The 24,905-nt window shown below is 49.3% G+C and overlaps 1 protein-coding gene across 7 annotated transcripts in view; it reads right to left on the reverse strand.

Moving 5' to 3' along the window:
* RASGEF1A (RasGEF domain family member 1A) overlaps positions 1-24,104 on the reverse strand; it is an 82,913-nt gene extending 58,809 nt beyond the window's left edge. For 2 of the 7 annotated variants that reach the window (XM_019666630.1, XM_019666625.1), the window contains exon 1: positions 23,769-23,852. Coding sequence is in view for 3 of the 7 variants with exons in the window: in XM_019666623.1 (XP_019522168.1) it covers positions 23,769-23,850 (82 nt within the window). In the remaining 4 variants the exon portion in view is untranslated. Of the gene's footprint in view, positions 1-23,768 lie in introns of all 7 variants that reach the window. The other 5 variants (XM_019666633.1, XM_019666629.1, XM_019666623.1 and 2 more) reach the window with 4 other exon arrangements.
* Between the last annotated feature and the right edge of the window lie 801 nt (positions 24,105-24,905).

The following is a 24,905-nucleotide window of genomic DNA, read 5'->3' on the forward strand; positions in this document are numbered from 1 at the left end:
TTTCTCAGCCAGAGCTTCAGGATTTGTCACAATAGCAGTGTGATAGGCCATGTCAGACACTGAGGTACAGCCGGCTCCCAACAATTCCGGAGGACTAGATTAGGGCCTGAGAATCTGCACTTCTATTAGGGTACCAGGGGTGCTGACCTGCTGGTCCTGGGATTCCATTTTGAGAACCACTGATCTAAAATCACAGCGCTGCGGGCCTGAGGAGCAGGAGAAAAGAGGCCCTAAGCGCAGAGCCTGTTGCCCCACCCAGCCTGGTCCAAGGCAGCCCCAGGGTCAGCTGGAGCCCAGGACACGCTGTGCAGGGCTCATGGTGAAGGCCACACTGCCAGGGGAACACCGCAGCCTGTCAGGAAGGAAGCCTTGGCTGACCATGCCCTCGTATAGCACTGCTGCCCACACCAGGACAGGAGGTCTCAAGAGCTTCAAGAAACCCACTTCCTCCGGCCTCTGGGCCCTTGTCCTTTGCTCTGCTGCTCTCCTCAGCACTTCACCTAAGAGGAAATTCCTGAGTCCCCAACTAAGCAGAGCCCCAGTTAGTGGTCTCACACCTCCAGGCACCCCACCACAGTGTGGAACTGGATGTGCTGCAGGCCAGGCAGCTGCTTGTTTGGACACTTTTGTGGCCTCAGCATGTGTAGTGGGGGAGGTAGTATGTGCCAGTTCACTCATTCAATAGGCATGGCTGTGGGGAGTGGGCACCACTCAGAGGCACTGCCCTTGGGGAGGGGAGGAGAGAGGAGGCAGCCTGAACACTTGGAACCCTTCATTCACACACCACTAAACCCTGCTATTGGTGCCCCGCTGTGAGCCAGGGGCTGTGCTGGAGCAGAGAGTGCAGGTGAAGGCTGGGCTACAAAGGACCTCCCCTCAAGAGAGGCACAGGAAAGCTTCTGGGTGTGCATTCTGCCTCTAGTGGGTTCTTCTTGCCAATGAAGTCAGAGACCCCTTGCTTACTGCCATGATCCACCCCAGCATCAACCCACCCACAGGGGACCTCATCAGACCCTAAAGCAGGCACAGCAGGACAGGGGCACAGTTCAGATCCCCAAAAGTCAGCATGGATGGGGCAGGGTGCTGAGCTGGGAGCCAGAGCCCAGGGACCTTCCCCACTCACCCTTCCTCCTTGCCCTACCCCTGTAAGCATCTGCCTGTGCCTGGAGGGGCTGTATCAGAACCCTCATTGTGAATACCCAGCTCCTGTCTGCACTCCATGTGTGCCCTGCCTCCCCAGTGCTCTGGGTCCAGTGTCTCCTCCAGCTGTGAACTCTTGCCATCACATGGGGTTGCCATTTGTCTGATGCTCCCTAATGTTATCAACCACCCAGAGGCACCTCTAGGGCCTTCAGCTTCCTCTCCCACCCTCTTTCCTAATGCACAGATGGCTCACATCCAAGGATGGAGAGAGCACAAGACACATCGGGTGCAATTCACCCCATTTCCCATGCATACTCTTTACCAGCTTCCCAAATGTGCAGGCATTTCTGCTACAACAAGGTCAGGCATTCTGGGGAAAAGGCCTCAACTGCTGTAAGGTCACCCCTCAACATATCAGAACTGATGGGAAAACTAGGTTGAGCTGCCACTCCCATGGGGGTGATATCACAACCAGAAACTGGTCTGCCATAGTGACAGTCACAGCAAATACCAGCACAGTTAACAAGGCCTGCCAAGTCCTAGCAGATAAAGGAATACCACAGTAAATATAAGGTTGTACCTGGGAAAAACGGTAAAGGCAACTTGATGAAAAGATGTGTTCTTGGGGGAGGTTGCTGAGTTATGCAGATAAGTGCAAACTACAAAGATCAGAGGGAGCCACATGTTGGCAAAGGAAAGAATTAAGCATTTATCCTGCTTTGTTTAATGAAATTATTTCAGGGAAACCAAATAGCCCTGGTTGATGAGGGAACATTTTTTACAGAAGAATTCTACAGATACATTTGGAAGGAATGATGAAATTAGAGAGAAAACCCTTGATGCCACACTTGACTCAGACAGTGGTCGCCAACAGTTGAAACCATCAGAAGGATGGATGAATGGGTGCCAGGGAACGAGGGTCTATCCCCCCACATTCACCCCCACTGCAACCAGACTGACACGGTAGACTCCTGCTGCAATGAAATGCCAGGAACAGGGCAGCACTATGAAGCATGCTTGCCAAAACAACATGAATCCCATAAAGTGAAGTTGTTTGAGCTAAATTCCAGTTTAGAGGAAATACTGGAACTGGAGAAACTGGTTAAATGACATCATAAGGAAGCAAACAGACAAGTCTCGAAAATATGACATTCTACAGACAACTAACCAAGTTTCTACAACAAACTAATGGCTTTAAAAAGAGGAGTGGAGAAGGAGAGGCTGCTTCAGATTAAAGAAGCTGAAGGAAAATAAAAACCAGATGCCACATGTGGATTTAATTTGGTTACCAATTGTACAAACCAACTGTAAAAAGGCATTTTCAAGACAATTAAGGAAAACTGAATATGTACAGGGTGTTAGATGATAGTACGAAATTGCTGTTAATTTTGTGAAATGTAATAATGATAGCATGGTTTTGTTTGAAAATGGCCTTGTTTGTTTTAGACATCCACACTGGAGTATACTGGGGCAAGTTACTGTGGTTATGGATTTGGTTTGAATACTTTAGCCAAAAGGAAAAAGAATAAGAGCAAAGTAAAAGAAAAGAAAGTGGAAGGGAGGGAAAAAAGAAAAGAAGGAGAAAGAAAAATGGGTAAGTGAAGCAAGCTGGTAAAAAAGTCTTAAGTGCTGAATCTGGATAACGAGAATATGGGGGCTCATTATTCTATTCTCTTTACCTTTCAGTGTGTTTGAAATTTTTCATTAAATTAAAAACATAGTATCAGCACATGAATATAGTCAGAGCAATGATGCAAAACAAGAAAGTCTAGAAATAACCTCAAACACATATAACAGCGTAGTACATGATAAAGGTGATATTTCAAATCAGTGAGGAAAAGGTAATTATTTAATACATGGGGTCGGACAAATGGGTGGCCCTCTGGAAAAAACTTAAGTTGGAGTCCTACCAGATGGATCAAATATTTATATTTGAAAAATGAAATCATAAGCCCATGAGAAGAACAAATGAGAATTTCTTTAAAGTTTCAGGGTAGAAAAGCCTGTTAGTTTGAACCCCATGAAATTACTGACAGGCAATAATTTTTTACCTATAGAAACAGTAATTTCCAGAGTTCAAACCTAATACATATGTTACAAAAACCCAAAACCATTTAAAAAAATATGGTCTGGCTACATAAATTTTTTAAATTCTTCATGGCAAAAATCATAACAAAATGAACATACAGTAAATTAGAAAAAAAGATTTGCAGCTCATATTCCAAAGTATACATTTCCTTAATATATAGAGAGCATCTATGAATCAATAAGAAAAATACCAAATAGTTCCAAGAGGGCAGATTAGGTAAACGCTATGTCTGCTGCCTCCCAGGATCACACCAAAATTACAACTAGATTATAGAACAATCCACCTCAAGAATCATGTGAAGACTAGCTGAACAGAACCTCTATAACTAAGGATATAAAGAAGAGGCCACGTCAAGACTGGTAGGAGGGGCAGAGACGTGAAACAAGCTGACCGCAAACCCACAGACAGTGGCTGAACACTGGGAGGGACACCTCAGTGCTGCAGTTACCCCCGGAAGAGAGAGGGGTCCCAGCCCCACACTCGGCTCCCCAGCCCAGGGGTCCTGCGCTGCTGGAAAGCGGAGTTCCTACAACATCTGACAGTGAAAATCAGCGAGGTCTCTGTCTGCTCATCCCAGTGAGATAGAAGGCAGCTAGAAACCCAGGTGCCCTCTTAAAAACCCCACACGCAGACTTACTCACTTGCAAACACTCACCTAGTCTCCGGTGGAGGGGAGCTCAAGGGGCACCAGAGACGTATGGGGAAAGACTGAGTTGTGTGGCTTCGGAGTGAGGGTTAGAGAGATAAAAGAAGCCATTATCCCTGTGTGGAATCTGCTTCATGTGTAGCCTACAGGATGGCGCCATCTTGTCTATGTAGCACCCTCCTCCAAAGGGCCAAATCTGAATCTGCATTGGTCTGGTGAAATCTACGTGTGCACACCACCTTGGTGATGCTCAGGTCCCCGCCCTGCACTGTGCACTCTCGGCTGCTAAATGGCCAGCCCTGCCCCCACGAGCTGCAGAGTCCTCTTACAGCAAGAGACAGCCCATAGTGGCACAGGAGCTGTTGGTGGTGGACAGCTCTCAGGAACCTGCAGGCCTGAGGTCAGTGATAGTTGGCCACGATGCTCTCAGGTTGTTTTTGCCAAGTGGTCACAGGCCCAGCACCCGTGTAAGAACCTAAACTGCATTAACTTTGTAAAAACCACCACCCACACCCCATAGCTCCCTGGAACCCTGTCCTGCCCATGTAGAGCTGCATTGCCAGAGGCACTCTCGGGCCAGGGAAGCCTTTCACAACAGCAGTCAGCCCGTGGCTGCCCAGAAGGTTTTTGGTGGTGGGCAGTGACCCAAAACCTGTGCCACAGCCTCTCATGGGCAGCTCTCAGGGATTTGCGAGCCTCAGGTGAGTAGTGGTGGTGTTCTCAGGGAGATTCACAGAGTGGTCACAAGCCAGGTAGTGCCACGAGGTAAGTGATGGCTGGCTGTGGTGTTTTCAGGGCACTTTGTGAAATGGTCACAGGCTGGGCACTGACACAAGACCTGAATCTGCATTAACTTTGTAAAAACCACTAGCCACATCTTGTAACTCCCTGGATCCCTGCCCCACCCAGCTAGGGCTACATTGCCAAGGGCACTCTCAACTCTGGGTCAACCAGACTGGCCCATGCACCTAAGGAGGCTCTTTTAATGACTGGGCAGCTGGCAGATGGCAATAGGCCTAGGGGGCCATGGGCCTTTTGCTGAGTTGCTCCAGGCTCGATGCAGGTAGCAGCCAGCCTTGGTTCACAGCAAGGCCAAACCCCACATGCCTCCAGGTCCAGCACAGGCAGCAGCCAACCACATATAGCTTTGTAGCTCCTACCAGACAGTGGAGGGCCAGTAACAGGCAAGACTAAAATTGTCCTACATGGGAGACCTAAGAGAAACCAGAAACAACACACCCAGAGGCCAACTTCTGACCACATCAGAGCACTACCTGGTTAGCACTCCAAGCAGCACACCCAAAGGGCGGTCTCAACAGGCACAAAAGCCTGCTGGGGTGAATCCCTCTCTGAGAGGTCAGCTCCCACACAGCAGCCCATATGCTGTGGGCATAGCCAATCCTCACAGTCAGTCAGCCTGGAAGTCAATCCCACCCATTGATGTGCCAAAGCAATCAAGGCTCAACTACAACAGGAGAATAGACACAACACATACAAGGGACACTCCTGGTACACACACACAGGAGATCAGGGAAACTGCACCATTGGATAACACAAGACACATACTACATAAGGCCACCCAACAAAGGCTGAGAGACATAGGGGATCTACCTAATACATAGAAGCAAACACAGAGAGACAGCCAGAATGAGGAAACAAAGAAACACGTCCCAAATAAAAGAACAGGAGAAACCTCCAGAAATAGAACTAAATGAAATGGAGGCAACCAACCTACCAGGAACAGAGGTTAAAACACTGGTTATAAGAATGATTAAGGAACTTAGTGCGAATTTCAACAAAGAGATAGCAAGCATAAAGAAAGACATAGAAACCATAAAAAAGAGCCAGTCAGAAATAAAGAATACAATAACTGAAATGAAGAATACATTACAAAAAATCAATAGCAGGCTGCATGAAGCAGAGGATCAAATCATGATTTTGAACCCAAGAAGCACAAACCATGCAACTGGAACAACAAAAGAAAAAAGAATTTTTTTAAAAAGATAGTTTAATGGACTTTTGGGACAACATCAAGTGTAACAACATCAAATTCTCAACACAGTAGTACCAGAAGGAGAATAGAGGGAGCAAGGGATCAAGAACCTATTTGAAGAAATAATGACTGAAAGCTTCCCTAACCTGGCAAAGGAAATTGACATACAAGCCCAGAAAGCACAGAGAGTCCCAAACAAGATGAACCCAAAGAGGCCCACACCAAGATACATTATAATTAAAATGCCAAGGGTTAAAGACAAAGAGACAATCTTAAAAGCAGCAAAAGAAAGACAACTAGTTATTTACAAGGGAGCTCACATAAGACTATTAGCTGGTTTCTCAACAGAAACTTTGCCAGAAGGGAGTGGCAGGAAATATTCAAAGTGACGAAAAGTAAGGACCTACAACCAAGACTACTCAACCCAGCAAGGCAATCACTTAAAATTGAAGGAGAGATAAAGAGCTTCCCAGACAAGAAAAAGCTAAAGGAGCTCATCACCACCAACCCAGTATTACAGGAAATGTTAAAGGGACTTCTTTAAGTAGAAGGAGAAAATAAAGAAACAAATGAAGATTAAAAATATGAATAATAAAATGGCAATAACTATGTACCTATTAATAATCACTTCAAATATAAATGGATTAAATGTTCCAATCAAAAGACATAGGGTAGCTGAATGGACAAGAAAACAAGACCCATGCATATGTTGTCTACAAGTGACCCACCTCAAATCAAAAGCACACACAGGCTGAAAGTAAAGGCATGGAAAAAGATATTACATGCAAATGAAAACGAGAAAAAAAACTGTAGTAGCAATACTTATATCAGACAAAATAGACTTTAAAATGAAGACTATAATAAGAGACAAAGAGGACATTACAGGGGATGGCAGAGCGCAAGCTCTGGACAACAGGGTCGCTGGTTCGATTCCCACATGGGCCAGTGAGCTGCACCCAAGCTGAGCTGCTGCTGAGCTGCCAACAGGTGGCAGGATGGCTCAGCTGGTGAGAGCACATGCTCCTAACAACAAAGATTGCCGATTTGACTCCTGCATGGGATGGTGGGCAACTCCCACCTGCAACTAAGATTGAACACGGCACCTTCAGCTGAGCTGCCCTCAGCTGCCCTCAGCTGCCCTGAGCTGCCCTAAGCTGCTGACAGGCGGCCGGATGGCGACTGGACTTGGAGCTGAGCTAGCTGGGCCCTACACAACTAAGATCAAAGGACAACAACTTGGCTGTTCCCCTTCCCCAATTCCACAACACTGTTCTCCTTCCCTAATTCCCCAATAAAATCTTTAAAACAAAACCAAAAAAAAGGACATTACATAGTAATAAAGAGGACATCACCCTAGTAAACATTTATGCACCCAACATAGGAGCACCTAAATATAAAAAGCAAATATTGACCAACATAAAGACAGAGATCAACAGCAACACAATCATAGTAGATTTTAACACCCCACTAACAACAATGGACAGATCCTCCAGACAAAAAATCAAAATAGAAATAGCGGCCTATGTGACACACTAGACCAGATGGATTTAATTGATATTTTTAGAGCATTTCACCCCAAAGCAGCTGAATATACATTCTTCTTAAATGCACATGGAACATTTTCAAAGATAGACCACATGTTAGGCCACAAAACAAGTCTCAATAAATTTAAGAAGACTGAAATCATATCAAGTGTCGTCTCTGACACAATGGTATAAAACTAGAAATCAATTACAAGATAAAAATGAAAAAAACACACAAACACATGAAGGCTAAATAACATGCTACTAAATAATGAATGGGTTGACATTGAGATCAAGGAAGAAATCAAAAGATATCTTGAGACAAACCAAAATGAAAACACAATAACCCAAAATCTATGGGATGCAGCAAAAGCAGTCCTAAAAGGGAAACTCACAGCAATGCAGGCCTACCTAAAGAAACAAGAAATATCACAAATAAACACTCTAACTATACACCTTTGAGCAAACAAAGCCCATAGCGAATACAAGAAATGAAATAATAAAGATCAGAGCAGAAATAAACAAAATAGAGGCTAAAAAAAAATACAAAAGATCAACAAAACCAAGAGTGGGTTTTTTAAAAATACAAACAAAACTGACAAACCTTTAACCAGGCTCATCAAGAAAAAGAGAGAGAGAACCCAAATAAATAAAATCAGGAATGAAAGAGGAGTAATGAAAGCAGACGCCACAGAAATACAAATAATAATTACAATAACAATAACAACAACAATAATAATAAAATACTATGAGCAACTATACGCCAACAAATTGGACAACCTGGAATAAATGGATAAATGACTAGAAGCATACCATCTTCCAAGGATGAATAAAAAAGAAACAGAACATATGAACAGACCAATTACTACTAATGAAATTGAATCAGTAATCAACAAGTTCCCAACAAAAGTCCTGGACCAGATGGCTGGCTTCACAGGTGAATTTTACCAAACATTCAAAAGATAATTAACACCTATTCTCCTCAAACTATTCAAAAAAATCCAAGAGGAGAGAAGGCCCCCAAGCTCATTTTATGAGGTCACTCTTACCCTTATTCCAAAGCCAGACAAAGACATTACAGAAAAAGAAAACTATAGGCCAATATCCCTAATGAACATAGATGCAAAAATCCTCAAAAAAAATTAGCAAATGAATTCAGCAATACATTAAAAAGATCATACACCACGATCAAGTGGGATTCATTCCTGGTATGCAAGGTTGGTTCAGTATCCTCAAATCAATTAATGTGGGGACTATCTCAACATAATAAAGGCCATATATTACAAACCCACAGCTAACATCATAGTCAATAAGGGAAAGCTAAAAGCATTCCCCTTAAGATCGGGAAGAAGACAAGGATGACCACTTTAACTACTTTTATTCAACATAGTACTGAAGTTTTAGCCACAGCAATCAGACAAGAAAAAAAAATAAAAAGCATCCAAATGGGAAAAAAGAAGTAAAATTGTCAATATTTGCAGATGACATGACACTATATATAGAGAACCCCAAAGATTCCACCAAAAAACTATCAGAATGGATAAATACATTTAGTAAAGCAGCACGATACAAAATTAATATTTAGAAATCAGTTGCATTTTTATACACCATTAATGAAGTATCAGAAAGAAAAATTAAGAAAACAATCCCATTTACAATTGCATCAAAAAAAAAACAACTTAGGAATAAATTTAACCAAGGAAGTTAAAGATCTGTACTCAGAAAATTATAAGATAATTTTAAATTTTAAATTAAAATTAAAAATTAAAGTTAAAGACAGTTTCTTTAAAAGTAAAGAAGATACAATTAAATAGAAGCATATACCATGCTCGTGGATAGGAAAAATTATATACCCAAAGGAATATATGGATTTAATGCAGTCCCTATCAAAATACCAATGGCATTTTTCACAGAAGTATAACAATCCTAAAATTTATATAGAACCATCAAAAACCCCAATAGCCACAGAAATGTTGAGAAAGAAAAACAAAGCTGGAAGTATCAGGTTACCTGATATCAAATTATACTACAAGGCCATAGTAATCAAAACATCATGGTATTAACATAAAAACAGACACATAGATCAATGAAACAGGATAGAGAGCCCAGAAATAATTCCACACCTATATGGTCATCTAATCTATGACAAAGGAAGCAGGGATTTACAATGGGGTAAAGAAAGTCTAATCAATAAATGTGCTGGGAAAAGTGGATAGATACACCCAAAAAAATGAAACTGGACCACCTTCTTACTCCATATATAAGACTAAATTCAAAATGGGTTAGAGACTTAAATGTAAGACCCAAAACCATAAGACTCCTAGAATATAGGAAATAAACTCTCAGACATTATCTTCGGTAATATTTTTACTGATATATCTGCTTGGTCCAGGGAAACACAAGAATACATAAACAAATGGGACTATATCAAACTAAAAAGTTTTGCACAGCAAGGAAAACCATCAACAGAATGCAAAGACATCCTACTGAATTGGTGAAGAAGATATTTGCCAATGATACATCTGATAAAGGGTTAATATCCAAAATTTATTTTTAAAAAAAAACTCATGCAACAACACCACAAAAACAAACAATCCAATTAAAAAATGGGCAGAGAACCTGAATAGACATTTCTTCAAAGAGGACATACACATGGCCAATAACATATAAAAACATGCTCAACATCACTAATCATCAGAGAAATGTGAATAAAAACCACAATGAGATACCACCTCACTCTTGTCAGAATGGCTATCATTAATAAATCAATAAACAAGTGTTGACAAGGATGTGGAAAAAAAGGCAACCCTCATGCACTGTTGCTGGGATTGCAGATTGGTGCAGCCACTATGGAAAACAGTATTGTGTTCCTAAAAAAAATTAAAAATATAACTACCTTATGACCCAGCAATTCCACTCCTGGGTATTTATCCAAAGAAATTTAAAACACTAATCCAAAAAAATATATGCACTCCTGTGTTTACTGCAACACTATTCACAATAGTCAAGATATAGAAACAACTGTAATGCCCTTCAGTAGATGATTGGATAAAGTGTGGTACATTTATACAATGGAGTATTACCGTATTTCCCCATGTATAAGATGCACCCTTTTTCAAAAAATTTGGGATCTAAAAACTGGGTGCATCTTATACAGTGGTTGTAGATTTCAAATGCCATAGATGGAACTGAGGACGAGGCAATATATGAAGACAGTGATTGGTCATCAGACACAGATGAGGACAAGCTAATGGTTGGGAGTTTTGACAGTGATGAGGAGTTGTGTAAATTTTATGATGAATAAAACTTGAGTTCAGTAACTTTATGTAATACATTTTTTTTTCAAATTTCGGGCCCCAAAATTAAGGTGTGTCTTATACATGGGAGCATCTTTTACATAGGGAAATACGGTACACAGTACTCTGCCACTAAAAAAGAATGAAATCTTACCATTTGCAACAACATGGATGGACCAAGAGGATATTATGCTAAGTGAAATAAGTCAGACTGAGAAAGACGAATACCATATGATCTAAAGAACAGAATAAACAAACAAACAAAACATAGACTCATAGACACAGAGGAAAAAACAGATGGCTGCTAGATGGGAGGGGAGTTGGGAGATGGGTAAGAAAGGTAAAGGGATTGGGAATTACAAATTGATAGTTACAAAATAGTCACAGGGATGTGAAGTACAGTATGGGGAATATAGTGAATAATGTAAAACTGTGTATGGGGTCGGATGGGTGCTGAACTTGACAGGGGGATCACTTCCTAAGTTGTATGGATGCCCGGCCACTGTGCTGTACACCTGAAACTAATATAAAATAGAGGCTACAGAGAAAAAGGAACCCTCGTACGCTGCTGGTGGGAATATAAATTGGTACAGGCACTATGAAAAACAGTATGGAAATTCCTCAAAAAATTAAGAATAGAATTACCATATGACTCAGCAATTTCTCTTCTGGGTATCTACTGGAAAAATCTGAAAACATTTATTCATAAAGATATATGTATCCCTAGGTTCATTGCAGCATTATTTACAGTGGCCAAGACATGGAAACAACCAAAGTGTCCTTCAGTAGATGACTGGATAAAGAAGATGTGGTACATACAGAAAATGGAATACTATTCTGCCATAAGAAAAGATGACAGACTGCCATTTGTGACAACATGGATGGATCTTGAGATTATCATGCTAAGCGAAATAAGTCAGATGGAAAAAGTCAAGAACCATATGGCTTCACTCATATGTGGGATATAAAACTGAAAACAAAGAAACAAGACAAACAAAGAAACAAAAATTCATAGACACAGAAAACTAGTTTAGTGGTTACCAGAGGGTAAGGGGGAGGGGGATGGTAGAAGAGGGTTAAAGCGGGACAAATATATGGTGATGGAAGGAGAACTGACTCTGGGTGGTGAACACACAATGTGATATATAGATGATGTATTACAGAATTATATGCTTGAAACCTATGTAATTTTACTAACCAATGGCACGCCAATAAACATAATAAAAAATAGTATCAAATGTCAACTATAATTTCATATATATATATATATATCATACATATATATGGTAATGGATGTAAAGTATAGCATAGGAATATAGTCAATGGTATTGTAACAGCTATATACAATCTGAGAGGTAGGAGACTTGGGGGTGGGTATCATTTTGTGAGGGGTATAAAAGTCTAATCATTATGTTTTTTTGTACACCTGAACTAATAATAATAAAATAACGAAAAATACCATCAATCCAACAGAAATAGTGTTAATACAAACACCAATTCACAGAAAAGAAAATACGGGTTGATCTTATACATATGAAAATATGCTCGATCTCATTCATAGTAAGAGAAATGCTAAAAAAATTGCAACGAGATACCATTTCTCACCTTTCCAATGGGCACAGACAAGGGGTGGAGACCAGGTGCTCCCGTACTTCGCCAAGAGGAGTATAAATTAATGGCTGTGGAGGACTGTTTGGCAAAAATTATCAGAATTACAAATGTACCACACTTCACTCTATTCTAAATGGACTCCTCCCACCCCCACTCCTTCCTCCTGCCCCCAGTCACGCTCTAATTACCTGTTATGTTTGTTATGTTCATTCTCTATCTACTATTTTCGGGTTTTGTCTGGGGTCACAGAGCCTGGCCCACGCCTGGCACACAGGTTCTCCTCTGTACTGTTCTTCAGAGGATGGGATGATGACAGGACATCTCCCAGGTTCTTTCGGTTCTTCAGTGGCTTTGCCTGAGTCCATCTCAGGTGAGGGGTGAGCGGAACCTCAGCTTAGGTCTCATAAGACTCCAGATGTCCCAGTGATGTAATGAGGAGGGGCAGGCCTTGACTATTGGGCCTCAGGCAGGCAGGGCCCTAGGAGCCTTGCCACTACACAGGTGACAATTCCACATCCACCTTGGGCCCTCTTGTGTCTAGTTGCCTCTGCACATCTTCCCTGGGCACCTGGGTCACCCCTTCTGTCCTATTTGGTCTGGAGGCCCCTCCAGCAGCAGTGCCCTGTGAATCAATGTTCTTCTGCCCAGAGCTGCCCCACCTCCCTCGCCCAGCAGTGAGTGACAGAGAGCTGGCAATGACAGCTACCCATTCTGAAGCAGGCCAGGGGCATCCACATGATCGTTCTCCAACACCAGCCCCATGGCGGTGTGGCTCATTGTTATTCCTGCACTAAAACGTCTGTTTGCAGCCTGGGTTCCTCTTCACTGGCTTCCTCAGGGGAAGTGAGAGCCTCACACTTGCAATCCTGCTGGCCTGGGGAATGGTGTGCCCTCCTCAGGACTGACACACTCAGGGGGCCCAGCCTGCCCTCCTCCCCCTGCCCAGGACCTGGCAGACCAGAAGTCAGTGCTCTGGTGAGGGTGGCCAGCTGTAGCCAAGACATACGGGCCTCTGACATTAGAACTGTGGAGGCACAGAGGTTCCCAGTGGTCATCTGTGGGAGAACATTTAGGACACTACGCGAAAGCCACATCTACCACCAGTGAACTCAGAGGTGCTGGGCTGTGCAGGGGACAGGCATGCACACATACAGGAGCACTCTCATAGATGCCTGCTGCCTCAGCCATGCAGAAACCTGGGGCTCTGGAAACCCTGCTTTAGTCAACCTGTCCTTGAAAGAGGGGAAACTGAGGCACGGTTCCATTTAATTCTACTCAGCATTATCTGAATAGGTAGATATGGAGGTGTCAAACCCTGAGGTGGGGATTCATGGGTGGGGGCACCCACTGCTGGCACTACCAAACGAGCCTGCCCTGTCAGGAGGCCCAAGGCGAAGGAGGTCCCCACCAAGAGCCTTCCTGGAGAGGCAGCAGGAGGGGTGAGGTCAGGTCTCTCCCCACCCCTGCCCTGCCCCCATCTTCTCATGGCCAACCCTATGCCCCGTGTCATCAGCTCCACAGGGCTAAGCCCTCAGGGGGACAGCCACAGAGATGATGCCACATAGTGTCTGGGGCCATAGTGCACAGTGTTTCTTGGGGGCGAGGCTGTGGCCACACCAGGTGTGGGGGTAGGTCATAGAGAGAGGCCTGGACTGAGCCCAGGCTAGGGAAGGTGGCCAGAGGGAATGAGCACAGGTGTGTTTAGGCAAACAAGTCACCACCTCCCTCTACCTAATGGGGCCACAGGTGCTTCAGCAGGAGGGGCTCAGACCCCAATCTTGATCTCATTACGTGCTTTGTTGGGGAGGTAGAGGGCTGGGCCTGGGCTCCAAACCCTACTCTGCAACCTCCTAGCCATGTGACCTTGAGTGAAAAAGAAGCAACTCTTTCTGTAATCCCCAGTGGATCAGAGTCTGTCCTCCTGGCCTTCCTTCCTGCCCTCAGGAGGGGGCTCCAGGTCCCCAGCACCCAGAACATCCGAGTCCAAGAAAGCATCAGGAGCCTTGGAATCTCCCATGGAAAATGCTGCTGAGGCTGCTGATTTGTGAAAACTGGGGAGACCCTTCCCAGTGTCCTAGGAAAGTGCTCTGGAGCTTGGTCAGCCCACTGATGTCCACTCACCATCAGGCTGCGCTCATGTGGGCCCCTTGGGCCAAAGGGACAGGTCCCTGCTGTCTCAGGCCAGGTGGCCCCGTGCCCCTGGGAGGGCCCAAGGCTGCCCAGGGGCCTTGTGACTGAGGACTGTTAGATGCATGTTTCACCACAGCCCTACAAACTTTTATGTGCCCAGTCTGGACTGCACAAATGGGCAGGTTTTTAATTTCACATCTAAAGAAATAAATCAAGTTAGAGAACTGGTCCCCACTGACATTTATATAAACTCTTCACACTGCACCTCAGTGATGTCCAGCCCCGGGAGATCCCCTGTACCTCGGGGACTCCAGGATGCCAGCGGCTCCTGGCTTCTGCCCTGCCCCTCAAGGCAGGGAGAGCCCTCCAGGGAGCACAAACGAAGAACAGTCCAAAGTGTGTGATAGGAAGGCAAGGAGAGCAGGATAAAGAGAGGGTGTGGGGCTGAGAAGGACAGCAGCTTGATTTGAGCAGGCCAGTGGCACAGACGGCAGGGAGCCACAGAGGGGCACAGCAGGTGTGGGGCAGGCTGCCAAGCCTGCAGGACTGCTGGACTGGCCACTCTCACGGACCAGGCCCATAGCCCCTTTGTGCCAAACATAACCACAATGACCTTCCCTGTCTGCCCACTTGGCTCAGTCTCTCCATGCCTCTCTCCAGGTCTATTCATGTGCCACCACCCCTGAACTGGGCTGCAAGAAGCCAGGAAGAGCTCATGGGCTCTATGCTGCATGCCCAATGGGCACCCTAGGGAGTCAACCAGCCCTGGGCAGGACAGCTGGAAGCAAGTGAGGGGAACAGTGGCTGGGGCTGGAGTGCAGGCCCCAGGCCAGGGCTCCTCACCCCACACTGTCTTCACTGGCCTGGAGCCAGACTGTCTCTCAAGTCCAGTGGGCTCTGGACAGCCCTCAGTCTTGGGTTCTCCCATCCCTGGCCTACTCAGCCTCCTCCACTGAGCCCTTGGCTGATAACCATGACTATCGGTCAGTCCTTCCCTGAACCCACTGACAGCACCTCCGTGTGCCAGCACAACACTCAGTCCTGGGCCCAGCAGTGAGCAGCACAGAGCAGAAGGTGCAGATGCACACAGACGCACATGGACGTGCCCCGGGAAGACATCACAGCAAGGCAGCCAGTGCTGAGCCAGGACACAGAATGCAGTGGCCAGAAGTAGGCTCACTGGGGGACCATGAGAGAAGCAGGCAGCCTCTCACCTGAGGGTGGTAACAGTGCTGCTGGGGCCCACAGGTTCCTAGGCCCTCCTATCGGCCTGGGGCACCTGTCCCCCAGGGCTGCCAGCATGCTGCAATGCATCGCTGACACCTGCAACCTTCCCCAGAGGACTGGAGGGGCCGGTGACCAGCAGCTGACCAGGACAGGGGACCAGAGCCCAATTCCCTGCCTCACAGTAACACAAGCTCATGGTGTCACCTACATCCTGGAACTCCCCATGGGGTTAGGCTGAGGGGAGACTGCCTGAGACTGCACCTTTGTCTGGCCTCCTCCCCTTTCCTGACTGCTGGCTCACCCGTTCCAGGTGTCTCAAGAGCATACCCTCTACACCTCTTGCATCAGAATCCTCATCTCAGGCTCTGTGCCCTAAGCTGTGCCTTCAAAGGTGTGAATTACATGAGTGGACACAGGTGTAGCACTTAGGGGAGCACCTGACACACAGGCCATGCAAGCTGCTGCCATTACAAGTCCCTGGTGCTTGCAGAGGAAGGGCATCCCAATGACCCTAGAAGGTGGAGAAGCTTCCTGCTGGAAGCCTTGTCCAAGCTGAGACCTGAGGTGCAAATGTGAGTACAGTGAAGCCCAGAGGACAGGGGAGGATCATGGTCCAAGGCAGGGAAGGCCAAGAAAGAGAGTCAGCTCAGGGCGTACACATGGCGAAGGGGCCACAGGAAGGGCACAGGAAGATCAAGGGAGGCAACAAAGAAGCATGCTACTCACTCTCCAAAGTGCTCCTTGGCAGAACGGAAAGACCTGGGTTCAAATTCTACCCCTGCCCTTCCCTCCAGAACCAGAAGGCACATCAGCAAAACTGGTATAAGGATACCAGCGTTAACAAAAAAGTTTGGAGCATTAAGTTAAGTCACATCTTAGTGAAACACACAACAGAGTCTTTGGGACAGAACTGTTGGTCAGGGATCCCTCCCTGGTGCTTGCGGGTGAATGTACACATGGCGCGCACATGCACACATGCACATGTCCAGCATACCAATATCCCCAGCAGGGACTGTCCAAGAGCTCTGGCCACCACCACACTGTCTGCCTTTCTTTTCCCTCTCCACTGCCACCTTGAGCCATTCCTGGCATTGGTCCTTTGATGCAAATCCCTCCCCTTTATTCCTCTAACAGTGGCCCCAGTCTCCTCACATAACAACAGTTCTTCACAGTCTCAGCCCAACCTCCCAACATGCCTGGCATCCTTTCCTCCAGGACTGGGAATAGCTGTGACCTGGGGCCGCACCCTGGTGGCCACCTGGGCCAAACAGCATGATTTAACTCCATTGGTCTCCCCCAAACCTGACTGCAAGGAGAAGCCAGGGGATTCCACCCCTCCCTCAGGAAACCCTGAAGTCCTCTGAGGTCTGGCCACTGCTCCCTGCCTCTTACCCCTTTCCAAGACTCCTGCTTTCCCGTTGCAGGGCCAAGAAGGAGGCACCCGGACGTGGCGTTCTCAAAGAACTGGTGTCAGCCTGGACAGGACCAGCCAGTGACACATTTGCAGTACCACTATGTCTGTGTCCTACAAGTATCCCTCATTATATTTTTATCATTTAATTCTATTATCATCTAATACCCATTATGGTTTCTTCTTTGATCCAGTGAATATACGTACATGCTTCAACTTTTCCAAATATTAGACTTTTTAGAACTCTGTTTTGTTATTAATTTGTATCATAACTGTATTGTAGCCAGAAAACACGGTCTGAATCAGTGTTTCTTTGATATACCCTCAGGTGTTTCTACAATTTGTCTACAGGCAATTTTCATGAAAAGCGCCCTCCTGACTGTTGCATCCTCCTTGGGAGCAGAGCTCTAGCTGCTGGGGGCATGGTCCCAGTGCTGCCCACGTGTTGTGGATGGCTCCCTTCCAGGCCCTGCCCTACCCAGGATGCCCACTTGTGAAGTGGTTCTAGATGCCCTGGCCTTTCCCAGAGGAATAGCTCAAACCCTTGACAACCCTGCTCATTGTCAACCCTCCCTGCTAAGTCCTTGAGAACCCTCATTTTGCTGACCCAAAAATGAGCAACTCAGGGCCCCAGAGCCCAAAGGTCACCCACAGCAGCGAACTCTCACAGAGAGGCCATCAGACACGCTCACCCTGCCGGGGGGTGCACTGAGCTCCCAGGCAAGAGGAGGGAGGGGCACAGGGCATGTGGTGGGGCAGCGCGCAAAGGGCCCTGGCCTGTCATGGGCAGTGTGGACAGGACATAGCTCTCCCGAGGGTAGCCTTGATGCTGTTCTGCTTCTGTCTTCATCAGTCCAGCAGGGGCCACTCACTACTAACAGCAACAACAATAAAATGAATGACTGATGCAGTTGCCTGCCTGCTCTGAGTGATTAACTCATGAAAGCTGCAGAGGCTCCCCTAGGAACCCCAAGAGCTCCTATGTGAGCCTCCAACCCCATCCAATCTGAATCCATCAAACCTTAACCCCCTAATCTCCCCTGTCCACAGGCTAGCCTCCCACCCTTGTTTTGTCCCTCAGCTCTGAAGGCAGAAAGAAACCTGGGTCCCAGCAACAAGGGCCAACCTACACAGTCAGCATGGCCAGAGCTGCCAAGCTCCAGGCTCTCATCCAGGGCTACATGTCTTTACCTCATTTAATCAAAACTGCAGGCTCAGAAGATGCACAGAATCCAGAGAGGGCTTATTCAGAGTTCACAGCGGGAGGGGCTTAGGCACAAAAACCAGTCTTCAGGGAAGTTTAGGCAGAAGTCTGGGCCTCTGAGCTGCGTTTCTACAGTGACAAAATGGGCTACTCCCACCCTGGGAAGTGCCAGGGCTGGGTACATGCCCCCACACCTCAAAGTCGGAGGCCTCCCTGAGCCTGCCCTGGTGGCCAAACTGGGGCTAGGATCCAGGCCACACCCAGACAAAATCGAGGTTTTGTGACATTCACATCAGGAGGGTCTGGGTACCAGAGTACCAGAGAGCCTCACTGGCAAAGAGGATGAGGGGCCCATGCGATGAGCTGCTTTGGCGGGGGTGAGGAAACAGACTCTGCTAATAAAACTGTCAGAACGCACACATTCTCCCAGCCCCCTCAGCTTCTGGGTGAGCCAGACTCCTCCACAGAAGCTACTCTTTGTTAACAGTGTTACCATGGCAACCGGATACAGGGAGAACTCTCCTCAAGGTAGAGTCTGAGAATGACACTTGGATAGATGGAAGTGGTGGTGACAACAGGCAGGAGCCTGGCATCCCAGACCCACCCCCACTACTCCTTCCTAAACAGGTCTACCCCAGAGACCCTCCCCACTGCCTGTCCCAGAGCTTGTGAGTTTGCTCCCCTCTCCTCTCCCTGAAGGGGGACAGCAATGCAGACCTGGCCAGACACCCCCTCCTCCATACCCCCATGGCCTCCACCTCTCCCCCCCATCCCCGTCTCCCACACCCCTTCCCACACACAAATCTGTACCTCTCTGCCCCACCACACACAGTTGCTCACAGACGTTCATTCACATCTCACGAATGTTTGCTGAGTCTACCAGTGTGGCCACCATCTCTGAGCTGGGGGTCCAACTGGGGCCAACAGGTTGGGCGTACACGTGACTCCAAGGGGTCACAGACTGACAGTTACACAGGGGCAGCACACAGCAGAGGCCCAGGGCACCCAGCACAGCATGCCATGCAGGAAGGCACCCCTCAGGAAGGCTGTGAGCTGACTAGGTGGGGAGAGGGGAGCATCTTCACAAGGAGAAGATTAAAAAGGTGTGGGAAAGGATTGCAGGGGAAGGAGGCTGCTGCAGTCTCCCAGGGCAGGTGAGGGACAGGTAGAGGGGGTAGAAGAGAGGGCTGGGTGTCGGGCCAGACTGGCTAACAACAAGAAGCTGTATGCAATAGCTTCATCTCTGAGCCCATCACCTGTCAACTAGGGCAGCAATACCACCTAAGAGGAGGTGATGCAGGAGCTAGACAAATGGAACAAAGTGCCTCTGCAGAGGCACAAGGGAGACTCCACCTGCTCAGATGGGGAGGCAAAGGCAGGAGCAGTTCTGGGAGCAATGACAGTGGACAGGCTGCCTGTGGTCACCTGGGAAGCATCCAGCAGGCACTGGCTCAGATGCTGACAGAGCCCAGAGGACAGGATGGGCTGATACAAGTGGGACAGGATCTGCACCAAGGAGGGAACAGAAGCTGTGGCTGGGAGAGAGGGTGTAGGTTCAGGTCCTGAGGAATGAGGACACTGAGGGCCCCAAGAGAGGAGGGTGAGGCTGTAGGAAGGTCTGCAGGGAGGCCAGAGGAGATGGAAGCTTCCAGTGGGCCTGCAGAGCCCAGGCGACAAATGCCTAGGAACAGGGCCAGTGAATGCCTGTGGGGCCCAAAACATCCACAGGCCTCCGAAGACCATTTCCCTGGAGCAAAGGGGGTGCAGCAGATTGGAGTGGGAGGGAGGGAGTGGGAGGTGAGGATATGGAGTGAGCAAGCAGAGAATACGGCTTCAGAGTCCGCCTGCCTGCGTAGGGGATGAGAGAAGGGCAGGAAATAGCAGAAAGGGAGACAGCTGAAAAGGTTTGTTGTTGTGTTAAAGCTGGGAGAAGCTGTATGCAGTAACTTCGCCTCTGAGCCCATCACCTGTCAACTAGGGCAGCAACACCACCTAAGAGGTGATGCAGGAGCTGGACAAATGGAACCAAGCGTCCCAAGTGCCCAATGCTGTGCCCCGGGGTTAGCTCCCTGCCTCAGGGGCTTATCACATGTGTCCCACAGGAGAAATGGGGTGCTCTCCTCTGAAGAGTCGGGGAGACCCACTGAGGCCCAGCCTAGGGCCCGTCGTTGAGCTCGCACTCACCCACTGCTCCCTGAAATCACCCTGCCACAGAACCCCTCAGCCAGAAGGGACACAGCTCCTGCCACATGGTTCCTGGCGGCACCAGGCTGTCCCTGGCCCCCTGTGGTGCTCATGGTGGGGAAGAGGACCAGAGTGCTTTTCTCGTATGCTGTGTTCACCTCCTGGCCCCAGCGCACTGACCCTGACGAGCTTCCCTGTCACGTACGTAGGTGAGGTGCAGAGAAGCTTCCTGGGCAGGACCACTGGCGTTGCCCGAATCATGCTTAAAGGCACCAATGTGTTTCCCAGGAAATGCTTTTGCAGACAAGAGCATCCTGAGCCCTGACACCACCACACTGTCCACCTTCAGGCAGGGACAGCAACAGGCCCCACCATGGCCCTGGTAGGATCAGTGTGGATGCTAACACTTCCACACTCTTGGCCAGATACCTCTCTGAGCTCTCTTCTCAGGGCCTAGGAACATCCCCCAAGCATGTTCCCAAAGTCCTCCCTGCCCCAGGGAACCTCCTCCTATGCCCTGGCCCTATCCTTCCTGCACTCTGACCAAGCCAGGACTTGGTGGGGCTTTCCTTTCCATGATTCCCGCCACACCATTGCCAGGTTGACCTCTGCTGACCTTCCCAACCCAGCTCCAGTTTTGTTAGACTGGCACTTCCTGGTGTCCCCGTGCAGACATTCTGAATGGGTCCAAAGAGGCTAGGCCCTTGCATTCACACTCTGACACATACACACGTACTCACAGCCCTCTGTGCCCGGAAAGAGGTGAGAAGGGTATGCACTCTGGAAAGAGGGCAGAGTGTCCTCCTCAGCCCCCCTCAGGACAGGGGGCCCTGACATGTGACCAGTGGATGTCAGAGGCCCTCCCCCATGGCAGCTTCCCTGCTGTGCCACCTGAGCACCCAGTTATGATGGCCTCCCTCCCCACCCCTGCCTCCTCAGACTGTAAGAAAACATTCATCGGATGGAGGTGGACACCAGAGGGCAAAGGGCACTGAGTGGCAGCCTGGAGTGGGTGGGAGGCTTGGAGACAGATCTCAGCTCTGAGAGAAAACCAGCCCAAGTAAGCAGGGCTACAGCAGATGGCCTCAGGAGGGAAGAGTGAGGGAGGAGGAGTCCCAGCAGGGGCAGAGGAGGGATGGGCCAGGACTGGGAGCCACACTGAGTCAACCACCTGGAAAGGCCCTGGTCTGTCCTTCCACCATGTCCCTGGCCCAACCCTAGCAGGCCTCGTGGGGAGGCCAGGGGCCCTTTTCTGGGAAAGGGTCATGCAGAGTGAGTACCCTATACCAGTTGCACCCCCAAACCCCCATCCCCAGGGCAGTTGGACCTCCTAGCCCTGCACCTTCACTTGACCTATTTGACAAATGTAGCTTCTGTGATACATGTGTCTTGAGAATAGGGTTCTATTCCAATTCGGCTCATTATTCTACAGGGGAGACAGGTGTGCTCAGGGGCTCTCAGGTCACACCTGAGCATCCAGCTTCAGCATGCTCTCCTCTGGAGGGCCAGGTGACAGACTAGTGGGTCTGTTCCTCACCTGCCTGGGGTGCCACTTGTGCTAGGGATGCCCTCCCTACTCAGCCTGGGCTCACCAGCCCCCGGCCTTGCTCAGGCTTGCCCTGCACAAATGCTCATGGTGCTGGCATTTCCTCCTCTACCTCTGCCTGCAGTTGCTAAGTTACACCAAAAAACCCTCTGCTCTGTGTGAACTGTTCCATCTCCACAATTTTCCAGGTGGAAGGGAGCCATCAGGCTGGCAGTTGGAGAAAAACAAACTTGCTGGCAGGCTTTCAGGTCCCCTTGGCATACCTGAGGACACCTGCTGTGCTGTCAAACCCAGGAGCCATGTGCAAGAGTACACGGCTACCCTGGGAGGGTGTCACCATGCAAGTCCACACTGCTCACTCCCTTCTCAGGCAGGGCCTGTGGATTTCGCTGCCACCCCTGCCCAGGCTGCTGGGTCATATGACCCACGTCCCTAAGAACTAAGAAAAGCTGGAGGGGCAGAGAACCCACCCAAGTGCCCGGAGCCAAGGTCCTCTGCATCCTCTCACTAGGGATTCCCTCCTCCTATTCTGGGCTGGGGTCCTGAGGTTCCACTGCAAAGTATCACTGGGTGTCAGGGAGTAAATGTCCTCATAAGTCACTGAAACCATGGTGTCATCCTACAGATGGGGAAACGGGAGTCTTGGAGGGGCCTGCAGACATCAAAACCTGTGGCCTCTCAACTCCCTATTTCTCTGCTGGAGATGGGAGCTGCTGCTTGCTCTCTAGGCCTCCTATGCAGAAGAAGAGCCTGGACTCAGGCGAGGCTGGGCAGGGCAAGACTGTCCAGAGGGAGATGGGAGACCCCTGAGGGGCACAGCAGGCCACCGCCACTGGGAGGTCTCCCTGCATGCCAACCTGACTCTGTATGCCCTGAGCTCCTGGGGCAGGTGGCCATCTGGGCCCTTCCCTTGCTCCAGAGGGTGGGAGAAGAATGTCAGCAGTGGGGAGGGTGAATCAAATGGGACCCCCAGCTTTAAGCAAGGAAGGTGCGAGCCCCAGCCAACACCACATCTCAGCCCCCAAGCGGCTCCCAGGAGGCAGGAGGCCTCCCTGTAAATATCCACCAGCTTCAGCTCTCAGAAGCAGGGGACAAGGGCCTGCTGAGTGTCGCTCCCTAGACAGAAGGAACCCCCTTCCCCCATCACACACGCAACCAGAACGAGTTGCACCTGCCCCAGACCCTGCTCCCTGCAAGGCCTGGGGCAAAGAGAGTCCTTCAAATGACCCCTGCCCACGGTGCAGACAGGGCCATCTAGTCTTGGCCAAGCTGTCTCCCCTCAAATGCTGAGCTCACCCCCAATTACTCGCCAAACAGCAAGGGCGTGAAATGCCATCGCGGGGCTCAGAACGCACACAGGCAAGCAAATGGAAACTTCCAACTGCGCAGCCCTGATTTCCTCATATTCCCCAGCCCCCTCCCCCACGCCGGGTCGGGGCAGCAAACCTGCCAGCCAGTGCCCACGCCCGCCTGCCGAGTGCGCTACCGCCACGCCCAGGCCGAGACCGCCCGGTGCCCTGCAGGGGCGCGGGACTGGGGGCCCCGGGCGGAGCTCTCGGTAACTCGGCGCTGGGCTCCAGCCCGCCCTCCTGCACGCGCGTTCCGGGACCCGCGCCGGGACCCCGCACCCCGGCCCCACGACGGCCGCGCCAAGCAGGACCCCGGGCCCGCGTACGCCCCGCCTGCCCGCGCCGGCGACCGGAGGGGACGGCCACCCGGAGGGAGGTAGGGACCAAGGAACTGAGAATCGGCGGCTGCTGCCTACCTGGGTCCGGGCCAGCGTAGCTCCCGCGTAGCCCTCGCGCCGCAGTCCGGCCCGGAGCAGCGCGCGGCCCGCTGCAGCTCATGCTCCGCACTCGGGCCGGAGGCACCCGCCCACCCGCGACCGCCCCCGCGCTGCGCCAGCTGAGGGCAGAGCAGCTCTCTCCGCAGCCGGCGCCGGGGAGCGCGAGCTAGCGCTGAGGGAGAACGGAGCAGGCCAGAAGCGGGCGGGCGCGAGAGCGTGGGGAGCTGGCGGGTGCAGGGCGAGGGTGTGGGGCCGGCTCCGGGAGAGGAAGGGCGCCCGGCGGGCGCGTTGAGAGGGAAGTGTGGGATGGAGGTGCCAGGAGAGGTAAAGCGCATAGCCAGGACGCGGGGCGGGGTCCGGGGTGAGCAGCGAAGATGGGGCTCAGGAAGAGAGCAGGCCAGGCTTTTATTTTAAAAAAGACAAGGCAACAAATAACTCAAAAAGTGTTCTGGCCACCTCGTGTAAAAGACCCTTTGGGTACTCGCAAGAGCTGCCAGAATTTTTATCAGTGGCATCTGACAGAGCAAGCGCTTCCGTGGGCAAATCCTGGTCCCTTTGGTTATTCCCTTTAAACATTACAACCACCCTGTAAGTTTGGTGTTGGTGGTGTCCCCACTGGACAATTGAGCAAAGTAGTGGTCAGGGAAGTGAAGTGACCCTGCAGGATTTCAGAGCTGGGCAGTGTCAGAGCTAGGGTCCAAAATCACCTTGAGAGATTCCATAGTCCCCATTTTCCAAAACCACTAAGAGAAGGATCCAGGTCTTCTGACTCCCAGTGGAGCCTCCTGTCATTATGAAGGGACGTCCCTGTTCTCTGGTGACAACTCTGGAAGTCAGGAGTGATCCTTGCAGGCAGCATGAACTCAGTTGAATGAAGAACAGGTCTGGGGCCAGGAAGTCCACAGGGTGGAGGGGTCTAGATAGAAGAATGAGGAGGTACCCCATAGCACCTCTTGGAGAGACTAAGGACCTTTCTTATTCATTCAGTACATGTTTATTGAACGCCATTCTGGGTACCGGGATAATGGTGTGAATGTCCTTGTCTGGGTGAACTTTGCATTCTTGTAGGAAGCAGGCAATAAAAGCACACAAAAAAAATTTCGTACAAGGTGTGAC

Source organism: Hipposideros armiger, unplaced genomic scaffold (assembly GCF_001890085.2).
Source record: "Hipposideros armiger isolate ML-2016 unplaced genomic scaffold, ASM189008v1 scaffold_476, whole genome shotgun sequence".
NCBI lineage: Eukaryota > Metazoa > Chordata > Mammalia > Chiroptera > Hipposideridae > Hipposideros > Hipposideros armiger.